Consider the following 20,418-nt stretch of genomic DNA (forward strand, 5'->3'; position numbering starts at 1 on the left):
GCTCATGAAACAAACACCTGCTAGTAAGAAAAGAACCCTCAAAAGCTAAATTTTAAAGAAAATTCATTCTAGTCTTTATTTTCATCAGCTCTTAACAATTGACCTGCTTTCTCTTGGGACCAATAATGACAATGACTTACCAAAAATCTTCTGCATGATTTAAAAATTTTCCTTTTAGACATTCTTTGGTAACAGTTTTCTCTCAGTGGATGCAATCTACAGATCTGTGTTGAATTGCGGGCTCAGAGTGTTACTGTTTTCATGCTGCAGATGAGGATAGTCTAAAGCACTATGTGTAGTCACATTTTGCTGTAAAGCTATGCAGATTTAGGTCACAAGTCCTGCTTAAACTACATCATATAATGTGCAGTTGTTTCAGATCCAATAACCAATTTAAAATTGAAAGTTAATGCATTACATTAATAATATCATACTGCCTATGGGATCATTTGTCAGTGTTACCGTAAAAGACTAATGATTTGATAACTGAAGAGTATTTATTATAGGGGCAATTTGTACTATTATACTATAAATAAGAATGCCATGGCATTTCTATAATAAATCCTATTTTCAGTGGTCTATTACTCGGTTATAAAAAAATCACCCTGGGCTGAATTAGATCTATTGGATGTACAATAGCAATAATATATTACCAAAATGTACATTTAATCCAGTGAGTAATATGGCCTTGAAAAATCTTTAAATGTGTATTAAATTGATCACAGATATTATTTACATGGAAATTAGAATAAATTTTTTGGATACTGTCAATGTTCTAAACAAAAGGTCCATAGGCATGATGCTGATCACACTTGCATAGGAGTAAATCATATCTAAAACTACACTGGTGTCAAGAGAACCTCCCCGGGGAAAAATGATCCCTAATGAAAAATATGAAGGTGAACAAAATCAGACATGGATATAGAATTATTCAAAATCAGCTATATAGGATGGGCTTAGATAAAATGTAAGAAGCTGTCAAACATCATACATGCTGTCAGACTTTTAAAAGACATGACACTGAGTAAAAAGAGAACCTATATCTAAGGAATGACATTTGGCAATTTCTGTTTATCCTTGGCCAGGTTGTACCCTGTCTGAATAGTTATCAGCAGCATAAAGGAAGTCAGCACCACCTTTCCATTGGCATGCAGGAATCAGAGACCAGTGCCAGGACTGTCCCTTCCCAGTGTCCCAGCAAAGGGATGAGGAGATGTGGGAAGGAGATGGGCCCACAGAGGTGCTGAGCAACATCAATGCGGGTGGTGCAGAGCGTGTGCATTTTACATGCTGTGCTGCACTGGAGGCATTGTACCTCTCCAAGGTATAATCCCTTCCAGAGTTCTCCTCAGAGTTGTATGAATCCACATCACCCTTTAATTAACACTGTGCCTAGGAGGCACAACTGAGCCCTTAGTATAGCCACAGGCTTTACATACACCTTAACTTGCAAATTGCAGATAAAAGTACTTAATTTAAGTATAAACTACCTCTTTTTTTTTTTTTTTTAAGAAAGACCTTGATTTACATATGGAACAGAAAGTAATTACATTTAACAGATGTCAAAGCTCTTAAAGAATATTTGATAATAATTAATCAGTAAGAAAAAAACAGAAAGAAGAAAATTCAATTCATTTCAGAGCTGCAGTCAAAACTCCAACCTCTGAAAGGAAATTTTGCTCTGTTCTGTTCTACTCAATTATATCTTATTTTATTCTTTGCCAGATTTTACATTACACATATAATTTTAACATTGAAGCACCTTTCCAGAATACTACATTCAATAATATGATTGCATTCCATCATCTGTTCCATCAACAGTATTCCATGAAGTCAATCAGAGCTGCGACATCTCAGTGTCATGCAGGACTGCCAGACATCTTTCACAATTCTCTAGCCACTGGATATATTTTTTAACATAGACTTCAGCAGAGTTTATTCTAATCATAATTTTGAGAAAGTGAATGCTGATGAATCTAATCCTGATGTGCCTTTACCCCTTCCTTTCCCATCAGCATGTCAGAGCACTGGGCTTCTGTGTTTATAAATGGCATTTACCCTTCTATCTATCCATTTTGCTTAACTACTTTCTCAACAGAGTGCAGAGAAGCAGAATCAGGATGCTCACAAGACCTTTGCTTGAATATCCAGTTTATGATCATAGACAGACATCAGGGCATAAGTGACATTTTTATGCTATGTCAGTACAATATCACGTGTGCCTACACCAAACAGTATGGTATTTCCATGAGTTTGAAGAGATTTGCCCAGCATTTTTATTCTTCTGTATTTTCTTCTCTTTTAACTAACAGCTATTAGCAGTTTCTGGTTTAAATGAGATTCTGACCTGAAACACAAAATGTTTTACTCTGCTATTCAATGTTTTACATCTTTTTCAACACATATATCCAAAGAAGAAAATGGTTTATTTTGGAGTCCACATCAAAAGACTGTTAGAAGTCATCAAAGAAAGTGGAGAGTAGAGGATATGCGTTCTAAGGATGGCTTCAATCCTCTAGAAATTAGAAGTCAGATTCTCCTCTCACTGGTATCAGTGGGAACATTTCCACTTACTCCAGAATATGAACAATCAGATCCTGTAATATTAAAACACAGACATAAATTGCCAAGGGGAAGTGTACAGGATATTTTTGCTCAATATTAAAATATAAATGCATACAACATAAGCCTAAAGGACAAGTTTTACTGGTTTTATTGAGAAGAGAATAATGAATGAAGCAGAATTTGCAGGGATCATACCATTAGCTCTTTAACCTTTCTGAGCATCAGGGTGTATTTTGCTTGTTTGCTTTTATCACAGAAAGGTTTTATTGTAAAGTTATTGCTACAGATGCTCAAGTTATCTTGAATTTCTTAACTCCATTGATTTATGGAGTTTTGCCAAGTGCTAGCTGGTTTTGCTGTTGATTATAAACTACTGTATAGTAGAAGAGGTGCTTTGGTCAAAAGTAGTGGAGAGGTATTGGGGATGCTAACTCAGAGCTTTCTTGTTCAAATCATGATGTTGGCAAAGCACGTGAGCAGCTATTTCTCTCCTTCAGAAGGACCAGGCAATGAGCCTTGTTTCTGTCTGAAGTTAACACAAGTTCACTGTCACTCTTCAATGTGCAAGAAATCCTCTGTAAGCACAACTTGGGCTACTACAGACATCCCAAGCAGGGACAGAGGTGGCAGTGATGCAGTCAGGCTGTTGACTTGTTTTTCTGTACAGCACACAGTTTTTGGGATTTTTTTCCACAGCAGCAACAGGCAAACTTGTAAGTTCAGAACATAGTTCTACTATCTATCATAGTTCTACAGTCTACTTTCCACATAATTTACTTCAATTGGGTTTCTAATGCAACTTTAAACTTTAAAGAAGCTCTTTGGAGAAGGTAATGTTAGCATTGGATAGTCAAACCAAATTTTCCTTCCTATGATGGCCTACCCAGAATGCCAGCCATGGTATCAGTCCCAATAGTCATCAGCATCCAGGAAAAACTTGCTCTCTGCCCCTCAGGGCATATCAGGATATATCAGAATCAGCAGTAATACTCTTTCTGCAAATACCTGTGATGGTCTAAAGTACAGGCTGTCCCACCATAGAAGCTCAAGGTGAGCTTGTATCTAATAGGGCTGCAAGTTAATGAACCATTGCCTGAGGGCAGCCCATGGAGTTGAATTGGTCATTAATAGCTTAGAAACCATAACCCAGCAAACAAAGACTAAATGAGCATAAGAACAAAACAGAAAATGAGCTATTGAAAGCAGGACTTTCTGAAGTTCATGGGCCACTGATTTGACACGTTTTCCATCTCTGGTTCCAAATGACTGGGTAAGATTGTTCAGAACCATGAGGGCCACACATTCATTCAAAACTGGGTAGAAAAAATGAAATCAGATTATTTCACTGATGCCCCTGACTAGGGACACTCCATGTATTTGTGAGGAGAATGTTTCAATCTTCCATCCAAAAAAAGAAATGACCTCTCATGGCATGCCTGATAATTTAGGGTCTTCTCAGGTTTTTAAATTGTGCTACTGTATGTAGCTGAAAATTGTTTGATAAACATCATTAAGTGGCCTGGCTTTAAACCAAGTCTGTCATCTAGTGGAGTGCTATGCTATTCCAACTTTAATCTAGATAACTGGCACACATAAAATAAGGAAACACAAATGTGACACAGCTGCAGCTAGTCTGCTGGAGCTAAAATGCTTATCAGTATTTTATGCCTGGAATATGAGACTACTTACTAATGGGAGAATCCTGTGAGCAAAAGAATGACAATCAGATTGCTTTGATACAACTGGTTCTAAAAATATTGGAGATTTAGAATTTATGGTCCCTTCAGTTTACAGTAAAATGCTTCTTGTATTGTGACTTCAGTAGACATTAAAAATGATGCAGAGCATGGCCAAACTTCACAAGTTACTGCTCAACATGTGCAGCAAGAAACGTTTACAGTTATGAATAGGTTAATGATCAACAGCCTAAAGCAAGGCCCCTGACATAACTTAGAGTGGTTTGCTAAACAGTCCATGTGCCCTTTCTGAATAATGTACCTGAATTTGCCAGGAAAACACAATGTATGAATTAAATTTACTAAATTAGAGTGAGTTTAGTAAATTAAATAAATAGTGTGTGATCCAAGTGCTTTTGTCAATAGTGCATTGATTATAATGCCACATACTGTACTAAAAATCTAATAAATACAGAAAGTCAGCTGGATAACTAGAGCATTAGTATGCTAAGTTCTGGCACTTGAGGCATGTATAAGCAACCTTATTTTTGCTCCAGAAGTAAAGAAAAAGAAATTACACTATTACTTAGCCTACATTTCAAAACAAGAAACAGATGCTCAGAAAAGAAATAGATCTGATCCTTTAATTTTGGACCTAGAGACAATATGGGGGAAAATTAATTCTAGTAGTAGAAGAGACAGAGGAACAGAAATGCAAACCAGAAATTCTTTGCTCAACCAAACTATATTGTACAGCTGTACTGAACCTGTTATTAGGTCCATACTATATATTTTGTTTCTCAAGAAGTATCTCTGCAAAGGTGTAACATGCTGTTGTGTTTACAAAATTGCTCAGAAAATCTGAAATAGCTGCCAGATTTACTTCCATGTCACTGGGATGTTAAAAAATAGTGGCTTTGGTTCCTTGCTTTGCACCAAACTAAGGAATATTGTACAGAGTTGAGTAAATTCCTATGCAGAGGCTTGCTCTCCTGGGACAGTAGTGTCCTGTCATCCATGAATTGCTTGTAGAGGTTTTCTGAGACTAATGGTCCAACCTGGAGGCTGATGTAACCTCTATAGCTCACCAGACTGCATGGAACTGCTCAGGCTAGGCAGACCTGGTACCATCAGCAGATGAGAAAGCATTTTCTCTGCCTATGAAAATCAAAGCTGTACAATATACTCAAAATACTAATAGCTGTCACAAAGCTGTGAGCTAGTGAAGACAAAACAAGGCAAAAATATTGAGGGTGGCTGCTGGCAATGATAGCAGATTCCAGAGCTGGAAGTCATCTCACTGGTGTGTTTTTGAAAAGATTGTAACTTTACATAACAATTCTCCCTGATTCCTCTTGGCTGTTAGGCACTGTCACCAGATATATTCAAAGCTGCCATGTTTGGGTTTTTTTATTGGGTATCCAAGATAACTTTCAGAAAAACTTGTGTGTTTTCAAACTATATCAGGGTTTTAGGGCTCAGTTGATAAGCATTTGTGACTAATCTGATTTAGGGGAGGATGACATGCAGTTAGGCTGATGATCAGCTTGCAGTTTGTGACTAAGTCCCTATAAAGATGGCATTCTATTTTTATGACCTGATCACACCCTTCCCCCAAAAGTAGTCCAAGAAGCTCCAGGCCCAATTATTCACAAGAGTCTGATCCAGAAAAGTAAACATTTGAGAAAGTGTGAAATTTTAAGCATTTTGTTAGTTCTACCAGCTTCAACCTACTCATGTTATGCTGGATCAGTCTCAGACTAGAGTGAGATATCTGTGAGAATGTAACTACCCAGTATTCTGCATATACCCCTCCATTTGGATTGTGAAATGGTTTCTTTTGCTCTGGAATGTAGTAAGTTGAGCATTTGTTTGGAAGCTTGGATTCTAGTGTGGAAGAGTGGCATTTTCTCTCAATTAAATATATGTAGTAAATGGATGTTGGATGTTTCTAAAGGTAAAGCATTATTCCTCTACAGTAATGTTTACCCAGAAAAGATGCATTCCTTCTCTCTGGAATGAGAGGCAGGGCACAGCGTTTGGTGAATGTGTCTCTTTGTACACATAAACATGAGTGTATTTTATGTTTAAACTAAGTATATGTTGTAAAACACCGACCAAAAACTGATTATTTGCAAGGATGGGTAACAGTATGTGGCTAAAGTTTAGGCAAGCACATAATTGTGTAATGAAATCACTTAAATGCATTGGAAAATTCATTTTCCTTTCACCCTTGGAAAAACTGATCCGCATAGGAAGAACTGGAATTTTATGCTGAGGTTTTAACTTCTGTTCCCTCAGCCTTCTCGCATACCCTCTCGCCCTTTCTGCTGGGCCTAGAGCTTTTACATGTCTCTCCATGACTCTCTTCCTTTTGTCTGCCTCCTCAATGGCTCCAGAGTCCTAAAGAAATGTTCAGCTTTGAAGACTGGCCTAAAAAAATGGTAATTTTCCAGACAAAGGCCAGGTGTTACTTCCAATTCATTCAGTATGCATCCCTATTATCCTGCGGGTCAGGCCCCGCTGAGCGCGCTCCATGGGTGTTCCGGCTGCGTAAGGCCTGTGAGATTTGCCCCGTGTGACTGAGCTGCAGAGGGAACTTTCATATCTCTTATTTTAGCAGCAGTCAATTTGCTAAACTTTCCTAATAGCAAGCTAGAAGGTGATTTCTGTGTCACAGCCTCACAGTTGTCTCACACCGACCAGAGGAGGAGACGCAGTGTCCATCGTCAGGAGGCGGCCGGACACGAGAGCTCCGGCCTGCGGGCAGGGTGGCCATCAGAGAGCTCCCACCACGGCTGTGCCACTACAGGGGGCAAGGATTTTGGCTAGTTGGATTTTGGCTCCTTGGATTTCGTCTCGTTGGATTTTGGCTCGTCGGAATTTGGCTCATTGGATTTTGGCTCACTGGAATTTGGCTCATCATGCCTTTTCCTGCTCCCCTTGGAGAGGGAATATCAGTTCCCCACACAGGCAGTTCAGGAGGAGGAGATGGGGCCAGGCTGTGCAGAGCAGATTCCCCGGGCACGCCAGGGCTGCACATCTGGATCAGCTGAACAGAGCCTTGGCCGTGCTCGCACAGGCATTGAGCCACTTGCCAGGATTCCATAACTCCTTCTGGAGGCACCATCCTCTGTGCAGATATGTCCTCGTAGCAAGGTCAGCCATTTCAAGCAAACAAAGAGTTTGGATCATTGTTTACTCTCAGCACTGATTATTTTTTCTCTATCTCTGCAACCAGGGTTAGATGAATAAAAGAAACAACCCACCCTTTGTCAATATACCGTATCCAAATCAAACTAACACATTTGGTTTCTGCTAGAAAACAAAGTCAAGTTTCAGTTTCTAAATAAACCATTTATGGAGTCATCACTCTGGAATTTTGCCTTTCTTTCCTGCGTCTTTTTCAGATGCAGAGAAGAATCATCTTAGATAAGTAATGCTGTCTGCAGCTGCTTATCTCCAGTTAAATCCAAATTTCTTCTAAAGAAATGCTAAATGCTGCTGAAAATCCCAGAAGTTAGAAGCTGAGATGTCATTCAAAACCTTCCTTTTGAATTCTCATTGCCTCAGATTCAGACATTCATGGTGATTCCCCATACATTTTGCCACTGGAAAACGTTGCATCATATTCAGTCACAGCTAGATCAGGCTCGGGATATTTCACTGCATTTTCTTAGTCAAATCAAATGTCTTGTTAAACAGTGGATTAAATTTAACCACCACATCACTATGGGACCACTAGAATACTTGACTTTACTAGTTTCATACTTAACAGAAATTTCTAGAATAAGGTTTAAATTGTGCATTAATAATTTCTAATTTTTGAGTGAGTTGTTTATCACCTTCCTTATATTCTTTTATTATGTGCTTTTATTGCTCAGACAGAGTGAGACATGTACCACACCATCTAAATGCTGAGTACAAAAAGAAGGAAAAAGAGAAAAAAAGATATTTAAACGAGATTGGAACATCATAAATAAATGGCTCATTGCATTAGACAGGGCAAAAAGAGAAAACAAATTTTTCTGCAAGGCACCCTAAACCACCCACATTACGGGGAGGATTTGGGCAAGTTAACAAATGGAGAAGTATAATGAGTTGCAGTGAGGACTCTGTGCTTACACAGACTCTGTGAGAGCAACTGTGAGCGGGTTCAGCAATTAAACAGAAGCAAAGGGCTCTGATTAAGCACAAGCCCAAGAAACCCACTTTTTGGCTGGGAGACAGATGACTTGAATGCAGCTACTCACGGTTTTTGCTGAAGAGGGTGAGAGGAGATGATCAGCCAAGCCCAGGATGGCAAACCACAACTTCACCTCGATGTGGTGAAAGACACATTGGATTGTGGATCTCTGTGTGTTCAGATTTCATTACAGCCATGGAAACTGGCAGGTGCCTCAGTATGGAAGAGTTTAGCAGAAGAGAAATGGAATTAATCACAGGCTTGGATGCTCTTCTGTGTTTCAAGTAGACAGTCCTGAAAATGAAGGTGATGTGAGGACTATAGTTACAGGGGTTTTGAATACCTAAACACCATTTCACAACTTCTTTTTCCCCTGTCCAGGGTGAGTTTTTATAGTTTAGCCTTTAATCTTGTGAAGCAGAAATTTAGCGTGTCAGTGTTGACAGACTGTTAACTATAGCAGCAATGATGAAGCTTCTATAATATTAACCTTTCAAAAAATAAAACTGCAGTAATGATGTTGTTTCCATTAGACCTTTCAGATCACTTACAAATTATCTGGAACTCCTACTGTTTATTTGTTTTTATTTTAGATTGTTGCCCCAAGCACTTAAATAATTGTAATAAAATAATAATAGAATTAAGATTAGATAAATTAAGTGGAAATGAAACTGAATACATTTTCCATGACAGCTGGCAAGTCCCATTCTGTGACTGCTCAGAAACAGAACTGGAATTTTTATGACAGTAGACAATAAGGCGATCGTGTACAGGATGTAACCCAATGCTCAAGAGGAGCAGTGTGCAAGTGACACATCAACAAAAACAAACTTGTTTCATTTATGTACTATTAATTACCATAACTTACATAATCATGGACATCTGTTCTCCCTTTCTCATACATGTACCTATGCACAGATAATTACCACTATCTACTGGTCAGAAGAGCAAGTAGCATAATATGAAGATAAATAGATTACAGCATATAACTGTATATTAGTGTACATATATAGATACACACAGATAAGACATCTCTGTCTTATTTATTCATGCATCACATTGCAAGCAATTTTCTTAGTTCTTAAACTTCACATTGAAACTGTAATAACTTGTTTCAACTTGCATACTTGGAAGAGCATTATAGAGAAAAAAGAGCAAATAATTTTTAACTAATCAAAAATTAAGTATGACAATATCAGTTTAGTATCTTTTGTCATGATTGTTCCAAAACACTGTTTCAAAAGATCAAAAGATTTTGTTTTCCAACTAGACTGTAAAGGTTCATCAGCTTTAATATAGTTGTATTCTTCCAAAAGAAATAGCCACTCTTTTATTGCATTATTCAGATAAAAGAGAAAAGCAACTGGTGCACAAATTACAATCCTTCGGAAATTGGGATTTTTTCCATGTTCAGTCTTGAGTACTTAAGGGTGATATTTGTTCCATGAAATATTTTATGACTGTTCCTTCCCAATAACTTTACTTTTGGAGCCCTGAAAGCTGTTTTCCTTGACTGTCATGTCACAGAATCATAGAATGGTTTACATTGAGAGGGACCTTCATGTTCACCTAGTTCCAATCCCCCACCATGGAGAGGGGCTGTTTGTTTTTGTGCCTTAAGTTTTACAGCCACAAATTAAGGGTTAGTCAAGAGCACAGCTCTGTTAAAAGTGATGTTTTGTAACAAAGAAGTGGAAATACCCACATACATAAAGTTAATAAACATACTTTATATTAATAAGTATACTGAGAGATAGGTAAAAGCAAAAACTTGCTTTAACATACATTTTAAAAGCTATGAGATCTTCAAAGCCTGCTGATATTTAATGGGTTTTATTAACTTCTATAAATTTTAAAATTTATATGCAATTGTACATACTAATTTAATTTAAAATTTCATCTTACCTAGTCAGTGGGCCTGGCTTTGATTGCATTTCTGTAAACTGCTGTTGGATGACAAGTCAAAAAATGGTTATGATATTTTTCTACAAGTGTCCTGGAAAACACATCCTGAGTTAAATAACCCTAAACAGCAGGTACTGAATTACTGCTCCTACTTTTGAGAAGGATAACTAATCAAATCTACCTATATGTGCCTTGGTTAGAGAGAGGAATTCCTGAATGTCACAGAGAATTGCTGCTCCATGTTTAGTTATTTCTGAAAACACTATTAACTGTAGATTTAGATATTTAACTTATTTAGTGTCTTTTTTCAGCTACCACCCTTTTGGTCAGTGCACAGGGATTGTCCCACGAGCTGGAAGGAACTGGGGAGACCATGATGATGAGGAAAGCTTGCCTGACTGAAAGTAAAAGAAACTGTTTATGTGCTGCCAAATACTCACTGGGAAAAAGAAAGACACAGACCATAAAATGCTTAAATTAAATGACCATTTAATCTTTTGTTCTGTAAACAACATCATGTAGCACTGCATATTACAAAAGAAAAAAGAAATAAACTTCTATCGTGCAGCTCTATGAGAACTCACTGGATATTTCTTCTCTATTAGCCAGTAGAGCAGATTAGTCTGTATCCTGAGTCCTGAGGATTTAGATAACTCCCACTCTTCTGTTTTACCTTTTTTTCCAGCATATATCTGTTTTCAGTCTCCAGTGTAGTAATTCAATAATATATTCATTTTCAATCCTGTGAAACTATTTACATACTGTGCTTCTTTTATATTTATTTGGTGAGAAGAAAACTCAAAAGACGACAGAAAATCAAGTCATCAGTCCAAGGTCTCACTAGGCTCGTAGAATTAAAGGATGAAATCTCTGCTGTTGTACAGTGGTCCATGAGGAGGCTGATGACAACAGAGAAGGAGAGAAAGATTGAGAAATAATTATTTATCAGTTTTTGACTTCTGAGGAACTGCTCCACTCAGTGCATTAAACCAGTACGTTTTTCCTCTGCCTTCACACCTTCACATCAAGAGTCTGATATACAGTGGATACAGATGGAAGATAATATTTGAGGTGATCCTGTGGTTTCTAAAAGCGAATGGGGATGAATAGAGATTGATATATAGATATAGCTATAGATATGGATAAATCAAGCAAAGGAGACTGAACTTGGTGTGTACTAATCCATAACCCCATGTTAAGGGGATGGGGGATGAGCAGAGGGTTTTGTTTTTATGTCTAAATTGTTTTGCCCACTACTGCAAAGAAAAAAATCTCGAGTTAATTTACTGAGCCATGAAGCTTCCCTCCTCCTCCTCCTAACTGTAAGTGCTCTAAAATAAGGTCTGGTAGAACAAGAAAGAATCTGTGGCTGGATATGACTGGCTTCTTTGAACCTGATTAAAACTAATGTTCTGATATATCCTGGACACTGCTCACTTTATACCCATTAAAATCCAGATTAACTCCTGGGAAATCAATGTCATTTTAAGGTGACTGAAAAAGATTTTCTTTTTTTTTTTTTTCCCTAATAAAACTTGTGCCAAGTAATATTGTTTCTAATGTTGTAATCTCATTCTTTAAAAAAAAAATAGTGCCTCCTATGAACATTTTTTTTTTCTGAATAAAAATGTTTTATCTTTTCCTTAAAAATTGCTGTATTTTAAAGAACATTTTTCCCCCAGCACCTGCTTAATCTTTTGTTCCACAGATAATTTCTCATTACCCAGGTGTCCTCTTATGGACCCACAGAAAGATTGGGCCTAGTTTAAGTGTGAAATAATCCTGTTGCTTCTATCTGAGAATGAATGAGCCCAGGATTAGATCAGATAAAACACACTTGAGATAAAGTGCACAAGGTGGATTATATGAGAAAAGAGGATTTAGTGAAGAACATATCCACAACTTTTTGTTAACATAGAGAATGGTAGCTTTTGTAAGCAACATTTATGGAAACTCAACTGGAGGTTTAAAAGCTATATCTTTTGTTGTACATTTCTCTGCATACATTTGCTTTGTAGCTGGTAGCTTTAACTTTGGAAGCCATGCTGGGCCTTGACTCATGCTCATTTTGCTTAATGAAAAGCTAAGGATGTACTTTTACTCATAGATTCTTGTTTTGTTTTCTTTGAAGTTTATTAAGCTATCCAGTAAGATGGGAGGTTCATTAGGTTGTTATTATCACGGCTGCAAATTAAGCATCTGTTCCCTGGGGAGTTATAACCTTCAAGTGGATGTCAGAGCCATACTTATTACAATATTTACTTAATTACCAAGTTAGTGTTCTTGTCATATAAAATACAAACATGGACTCTGCTGTCCATGTTAGCCATATACTCTCCACCTGCTAAATTGTTAAGATACACTCATTTCATTGAAGTACTCTTTTGAAATATGTACCAAAGTTTTTGGTAAACGATTATTGAAAAGTTAAACTGAGAACGATGATGCACAGTTATGAATTTAAGGTATCATTAAGAATATTCAAAAATGCTATGGCATCTGGCATTACAAATTATTTTGATTTCACATCTAGAGATTAATATAATCTCCAGTACCAAGAAATGCATCAAAACATTAGCAAATCATGATTTGCCAAAGTACCTCACAAGTCAGCATTCAAGATATGTTTTGTGAAGTAGCTGGTTGGACATCATTGGACTTGATAGTACTACTCAGGCAAGTACAAGGGTAGAGCACATATCTTTTATGAAAACTCTGGGAATTTCACCTATGAGGTAAATTGCCACCACAAAAATCTTAGAGTCATTCTTCATCACATTTTTGTGGCTTTTTTTCCTCCTCTTCAGTGCTTTAATTAACTAATGTTGTAAATTACAGAATTACCAGGTCTTCCCTCTCTAGTCTTCTGACAATGTCAAGCTCTATAAGCTCAAAAATAATATTCCCTCTTCTCAGACATGACTTGTGTCAGATATAACTCTTGGGAGGATGTCAGCACCACAAGACAACGTCTCTGTGTTTGGAAAATTCATGTCCCTTTTAACTTCAGGAATTGCATTTGGACTTTATAGGGTTGCTTTGTTTTTACTCTGACAAACTATCATGTAAAAAAAAAATATTTTACACAAATTACTATCGGTCTGTTAGTAATGCACTGTTTGACATGATGCATTCTTGCATCCTTTTTTCCTTGTAAAGAAACTTTGTAAATTATTTAACTTAGATGAATCTTTTCCTGGAGATGTTTGTGTCTACCCCAGCTATAGAGGAAATGTAGGTTTCTAAATCCAGGTCCCTTCAAATCATGGCATGGGAGCAAGTTCCACTGTTTCTATAAACTTTAGTTAATATAAGCACACTCCTTAAATGAAGGTTTGTAAAATCCCGAGTTTTAAAGAAATAATGATTACATCCAAATCTTTCCTGGTTCTCCCATAAGCAAGAAAGGCCAGCTTAACCAGGTAGTCACCTACCAATGAATATTAATTCTGAAATGCAAAATATTCCTGGCTTGCTTTGAAATTTTCAACAAACTGAATTGTCTGGAGTTTCTCAAATGTACTCAAATAGTGGAAAAATAGAACAACATTTTACATGATCTGTAATAATTATGGTAAAATAATAATGAGAATATTCTCTGGTGAATTTTGTTCTTCTACGTTTTCTTAAAAATAGATTTGTGATTAAAAATAATCCTCTGTAGTTATAGCCACAGAGCTGTTTAAGCTTTCTTATCACTGTTAATGAAAATATGGTCATACTTTCTATGAAAAGTATATTTCTCAATATGATGTGCTGTAAACAACATGTCTTTAGGCTATTTTTGACCTTTAACCAATGGGAAAGGTCTGTCTAGTTGATCTCATCTAACTACACAGCAGGTACAAGGAATTAAAGCAATTTAGGTTGAGTCCTGGTACAATATCAAGTATCAGACAATGTTTTCCAAAAGGAAATACTTAACAAGTTTGTAATTCACTATTATATTTATCTAAAGAAAGAGGTAAAAGAGAGAAAAAAAAAGTGAGCATGTTCAACAGTGTGGACTCCCAAGTAAAAATCTATGATATCATTGTTGTTTGCAAAAGTTGGCAAAGAAGATTGTTATGAGCAAATTAAAAGTAAACAATCTACTCTGTATCTACACTGTGTCAGACTGCTTGCAAAGTTATAAAAAAAAAACCCAAACCATTAAATATAGGGCTCTAACAACTCTAAGATATTTGCCAGACTTTCAAACTGAACTGTGTTTTTCAGTGGGAGAGCACAGTACATAAGAGCTTAACAGTAAAGATTTTTTTTTTAATGGGGTTTTTTTACACTAATTAAGTCCTCAACAACACATACATAATCTAAGGGGAGATCTTTGCTTTTGTTAACTTAAGAGGTCCCAGATTCACAATTCTGGCTCTACTTCTTTACTGAGATGGAGCCTGACCCCTCTCCAAGGATTGGAACTTGGGATAAACACATTACTTTGTTAGCAAGCTAGAAAACCAACAGAATTATTCAGGAAGATATGGTGCCATCATGTGAGGAATTGGTGTTCCAGAGGTTTTCTGAGAATGAGCTATTATTTGCCCTGAATTCTTGCAAAGCCTATTCTAGAAATTGTCAGAAACAGAAGGGATGTGATCCAACAGGATCATCAACTTTCAGTGAGCAAATCTGATCTATATACATATTCAGCTGCTATTCATTAAAAAAGTACAAGGCCAAATTCTTTAATATGTTCAATTAGGATGAAAGTTTTCAGACACCTTAGATCCTCCTTCTGGTGCGACGTGGGAGAACCATGATCCCCATAGGTATGCAGGTTTCATCAAATGACCAAAACTAAAATAGAGCTTAAATTTTGCATAGTTTTGAACAATTTTGCTCATAAAAATAACTCCTGGAATTTTTCCCTTTTGCCTCTAACCATTTTATTCTTCTGATGTTTTTCTTGGATAAGACTTGCCTTAGGCAGCTTAAACATTTGTTTGAAACTTTTTTGTTAAGGAGATACCTTATAGTGTCATTATTTATCGGTGTATATCCTTAGGGAATATTCAAATGTTTAAAACTGGAAATAGAGCATTATGCAAGGCACTACAGAGCAGATGCTAAGCTTGAAGTGCTTTTAGGAATACATATACCACATTTTAATTTCAACTCTTATTATTATACTAACTAGTCACAAAATGGCTTCCTATTTATGCAATATGTTATCTGTAATGTCACTTAAATTGAATAGATGAGTGCCTTCTAATAATGTATGTTTACTTCATGAACTTGTGGGCAATTACATTGTAATTATGTCTTTTGTAGGTCCTTTTTTTGCTGACACATAGTGCACCAGTGCATTTTAAGTGTAATTGCAGTTCTCCCTACCATTTAGGAAAGCTGAACATTGTTAAAGGTTTGTAAATTACCTACACTTAGACCATAGCAAGTAGGCAAATTAAATGGCAGTGTCAGTAATATTACAATGTAAATTGGTGCCAAGCATAATCCAAGGTAGAAGCGTTTTTACAGAATAATGTTTATGTAGCACCTCAAATGCAACAGAAAACATAGATACTTCCAAATTTGTAGAAGTACATAATTTTTATACGTGAAAAAGACATAGAACATACAATTTACGTAGCTATCAACTATCCAAAGAATCAAATACATATTTATACACAAATATTTTGTTCTACTGGGATACATAGTCATCTTACTGAAGAGAAAGGTATACCCAAATACCAGTATGTCAGAGTACCATTCTTCCCCCTCTTGGGAATAGAGCTTCAACAGAGAAGCAAGAAAATATATACCCAGCAGCCTGAAAAACTCTGGAGAGAAGCAGGGAAGGAGGGAAGAGAGGAAGACTATCCCTTGCAGTGAAAAGTGGATCTTTCCTACTCTATTCTCACTAGACCTTGAACTCACCAGAAGGAACCAACCAACCTCATTGACCACTCTCCTTCCTCCTTTTTTCCTTAGGTATATGCAGGAACATGGGGCAGTGTGTCCTCATCATGCTTTCAGCTTCTCAACAAATCCATGGAGTAGATCTCCAGGTGAGCTCAAATTTGGAACCCCACAGTTGATCATGATCTTTGCAGACGGAGGAAACAAAGCCAAGTGAAGAGAGGAATCCTTTATCCCAATCCTTATTCCTGCTGAGCAGTGAGATGAATCTCCCAGGCAACCAGTAAAGGTAGGAAAAGCCCATCTCTTGTCAATGGCATGAGGCCTTATGTTCCAGAGCTGGGACTCCGGGACTGTTTGATTGGTGCTTAGAATTACAAAATCACATTAATACATTTTCAGCCTGACACTTTAAACCTGTTGTCTGTGTGCTATATTATTATTCATCTCAACATCTGGAATACAAGATTGCATTTCACTTTCATTATTCAACCACTTTGAGGGTAAAGCAGAAATTTCAAAGCAGACAATATTTTTATTTGCCCAAATTTTTCAGTGCTCATGAGGCACAGTTATAAAAGCACAACTTTTGTTATTATAGACTTGATATATTGGTGTTTTTTTTCAAGAACTGAAACTTGGAAGGTTGATGGTGTTTTTACTATAGGAATTCAAACTATCATTTGCATGGACATGTCAGTACAGAATTTTTTAAAGTAGATTTATGTCGCCCTATGGGGCTTAAGGGGATAGTGATTATTATACACTGAGAAATGTGCATTTAGCTTACAAAACCAATGTCCCACAGAGGTGACCACTCTAGAAAGACCAGCAACATCACTTAAGTAAATTAAATTTGAAGTACTGTCCTGTCACTTCATGCCTCTAGGCCAATCACTCACTGATGGAGACATCCTAGTTTTGGATTAAACCAGCTCAACCATGCAAACTGTAGCCACTGCATGGGAATGAGCATCTGGGATTGACAGATCACAGATCATGGCAATAGAGGCCACAAGTCCAATGATATAATTTTTATTTAGAGCAAAATCCTAGTGGCATTTTGGTAGAATTCAATCTTCAGTAAATATTTATCAGAATAAACCCAGGGGGATGTATGCTGATCTCATTTGCCTTCCTTGCAACTTGGAAGTAGCAATGGAATTCTACTGGTGAAAATCAGAATAATTTCCTATGGCTGAATGCAAAAACTGGTATGATAAAATGAAAACAATCACATTGCCAGGCCCAGCACATATAGGCATAGTAAAGTCTCAAATTTTGTATTCAGAGTTCCTGGGGATTTCAAATTCCTCTTTCTACTGGTGTTTCTAACTAAAAGTGAGGAGTGCAAAATACACAATATGAAACAAACCTATTAAGTGGCTGATGGTCATTTCTCCATGACTCGTGAGAAGGAGAGAGGTTTGCAGAGCAAAACATGGACACAGAGATGTAAATTGTACCTGGCCTTCCAAGGGTCGGCATGGAATAGGCACCCAGTCACTTTGAGCAACTCTATGGCTGTTCTCTTCTTTTTGATTTTCTAAAAGCATGAAAATCAGCAGGACACAGTGCTTAAATTGAAGGCTCCTTACTAGGAGCTTTTTTTGTGACCAGCTGAGATGGTTCAACCAACCCTAGCCCCATCTCTAGTAACTTCTGTTTGATTTGAATCTACCAATACATGCTACAATTTAAAGAAGTCAATTAATAGTAGTTTGACAGTTTGCACAGCCACGATAATAATCTCATGCTCACAGGCATCCCTGTACTACACCAGTTTTGTTTTCACCTTTTTACACTAAACACAAAAAGATTTTCAGTAAACATCTGTGCTAAATGCTATTCTATTTAAATGGACATAAATTATTTAACTACCACAATTATTGCAAAAATGTAACTTTTAATTTGGGGAGAAAAAACCCTTAATTGCTATATTCAGTAACTATTCTTCCATACTCACAATGGACTTAGAAGAGAACAGCAAAGAACTGAAGAATCCTGTTGCCAAACACAGCCTTTAAATTACCAGCTTGTCTGTGGAGCTTTTTACTTTAATGCACTTAGGGGGAATAGCTCATCACTAATGATTTGGAAACACAGATCACATAAATCCTCAACTCAAAGTTGAACAGTATCCCAAGTCTTAATACACAAGTTATGTCTTCTTCCTCTAATACATATACGGATTAAAAAAAAATAAAAATATTAATAATACCACGTCAAGTGCAATGGTTTCCCTACAAACTCTATCACCTGTTTATCTCTCACCCTCAGTACTAACACTAAATTGGGCCTCATGAATTATTCATGAGGGGCCCTTTAATGGGATCATTTTTCCTGGCTAGCACTGACACTAATGCTAAGAAAAATCTCTTGACATTAATCTTGGGTTGAAGAAAGCCCCAAATACCTAGTTTTCTTCTGAATGCTCCCTTTCCTCCTATTTAACACATTGCAGAAACTAGTCATTCTACATCTCTGTTATGCATGAGTGTGGGCATGGGAGGGTAGAAGGGACGATACAAGGTCGGAGAGGGAATTTGTAGCATTATGATTTTCACATTGAGAACTCTGGGGTCTGGTCCAGCTCACATTAAATTTCCTTTTTTTTTTTTTTTTTTTTTGTAGATGCATATTCGCTCTAAAGGAAATGGGATTATCTGTTGAAAAAGACAAGCAAACTATGGATCTCTGACTGCATTATTTATCTAAACTGTCTAGAATTGATGAATTCCTTTTTTTCTGCATTAGTTTATAGCTATTCTGATGATTAAGTTATTTAGGGTGTTTTTCAGGGCTGATTACAAGAATAATGGACTCTGGTCTTGAAGACTCTGGTCTTGGTCTTTTCAGAACCATAAAAAGTCAGAAGCATGTTTTGGCACATCCTAAGGACAGAGCTGTTTTTAGTTTCTGCACTGGGAAGACTCCTGCAAAATATTATCAAAATTACAATCCCTCCCCTGAAGAAAAATCTCTTTAAACGTCCTAGAAAATAGTGAGTTACAGTCTAAAATGTAGCTTGTTGGCAAGTGCTGTATAATAGGAATCCCTCCACACACACTCTTTGGTCATATCATAAAACTACTGACTTGCCTCATTTTTCTAAACCAAAATATCTAAAAAGCAATACATTTATTTTCTTTTCAGTTGTAGCTTTCTGACATCTATAATGGTTTTGTGTCTAAATCTGACAACATTTGTAACAAACTGAAGTGACTGTTACTGCTGGAATGTCCTGGAGGCTTTTTCTGTCGGAGGAGATGACAGTAACTTTTCCCATGCAGATTAAGCTGGTGTTTACAGATTTGCCCTGGGTGTGCATTTTTATCCAGCTGTGATCAAGTAGCACTGCCTGATGAGTGCCAGACAGATCTCCTGATACGAAGGGCTTACATGCCCATCACTTCTGTGCAGAACATGGTTCTAATCTGGACACCACAGCAAAGTTCAGTTATTGTTTGATTTTTATTTTCTCTTCATTTTTACACTAAGGCAGAATACTCAAACGAGAATGCAAAAAGCTTTGCCATTTGACAGAAACTAGCATTATGTGGATTTAAAGTTATTTTTGTTCAGCCTTTCAGTTCCTTACACTGAGCTCTAACAGGATTTAAAAACAATTAGAAGTGGAGTGGGTGGTTTAACAATTGAGAATTTAGGATTTCATTATTTCCCTCTTTTTTCTTTTTTTTCCCCTCAATGACTATATTTCTTTTGCATGCTGTAATAATCTGAAATATGGCAAAATATAGGCTCAATAACTTTTTCCCATGTATGAAAGTGTGAGGTCAAGAGGTTGTTTGCCTTTGTGGGACCTGAAGCTATATACACATTATAGTGTGGTACTTTGAAAGTAACAGTGGTTGCATATTGCTTTCTCAGAACTCCTTGCTTTTGAAGCTTGAAGAAATTCTGTTTCCTAATATCTGATTCCCTGTTTGGAACCTCTAATACATGAAAGGATAGGAGAAAAGCCTATGCTATCCTTTGAATTTGAACTTAAAAGATTTTTCTAAACATTAGCAATATTAACATCACCGAAAGTACTAACAACTTATTTCACATCCGTTGTGCAGTTTAAAGCTGTATAAGGAGTACTTAAACTTTTGGGGCAAATTCACCTTTTTTTATCAGAATTTCCACTGCTTTCCAAGACCAATTGATCCATATTTATATCATGTATCAATAGTGTATATATCGTGTATGTGAAAATAACAT

The 20,418-nt window shown here is 36.8% G+C and overlaps 1 protein-coding gene and 1 long non-coding RNA gene across 3 annotated transcripts in view; one reads left to right on the forward strand and one right to left on the reverse strand.

The window, feature by feature from the left end:
* The window catches only part of LOC148222652 (uncharacterized), a 107,086-nt gene extending 90,612 nt beyond the window's left edge, over nt 1–16,474 (forward strand). For both annotated transcript variants that reach the window (XR_015805724.1, XM_088170830.1), the window contains one exon: nt 16,264–16,474. Coding sequence is in view for 1 of the 2 variants with exons in the window: in XM_088170830.1 (XP_088026956.1) it covers nt 16,264–16,408 (145 nt within the window). In the remaining variant the exon portion in view is untranslated. The remainder of the gene's footprint in view (nt 1–16,263) is intronic.
* LOC148222653 (uncharacterized) overlaps nt 10,808–20,418 on the reverse strand; it is an 84,646-nt gene continuing 75,035 nt past the window's right edge. Inside the window, exon 12 of the long non-coding RNA XR_015805729.1 lies at nt 10,808–11,231. This is a non-coding gene — a long non-coding RNA (uncharacterized LOC148222653). The remainder of the gene's footprint in view (nt 11,232–20,418) is intronic.

The sequence above is a fragment of the Sturnus vulgaris genome, chromosome 10 (genome assembly GCF_052056855.1).
Source record: "Sturnus vulgaris isolate bStuVul1 chromosome 10, bStuVul1.hap1, whole genome shotgun sequence".
In the NCBI taxonomy this organism is placed as follows: domain Eukaryota; kingdom Metazoa; phylum Chordata; class Aves; order Passeriformes; family Sturnidae; genus Sturnus; species Sturnus vulgaris.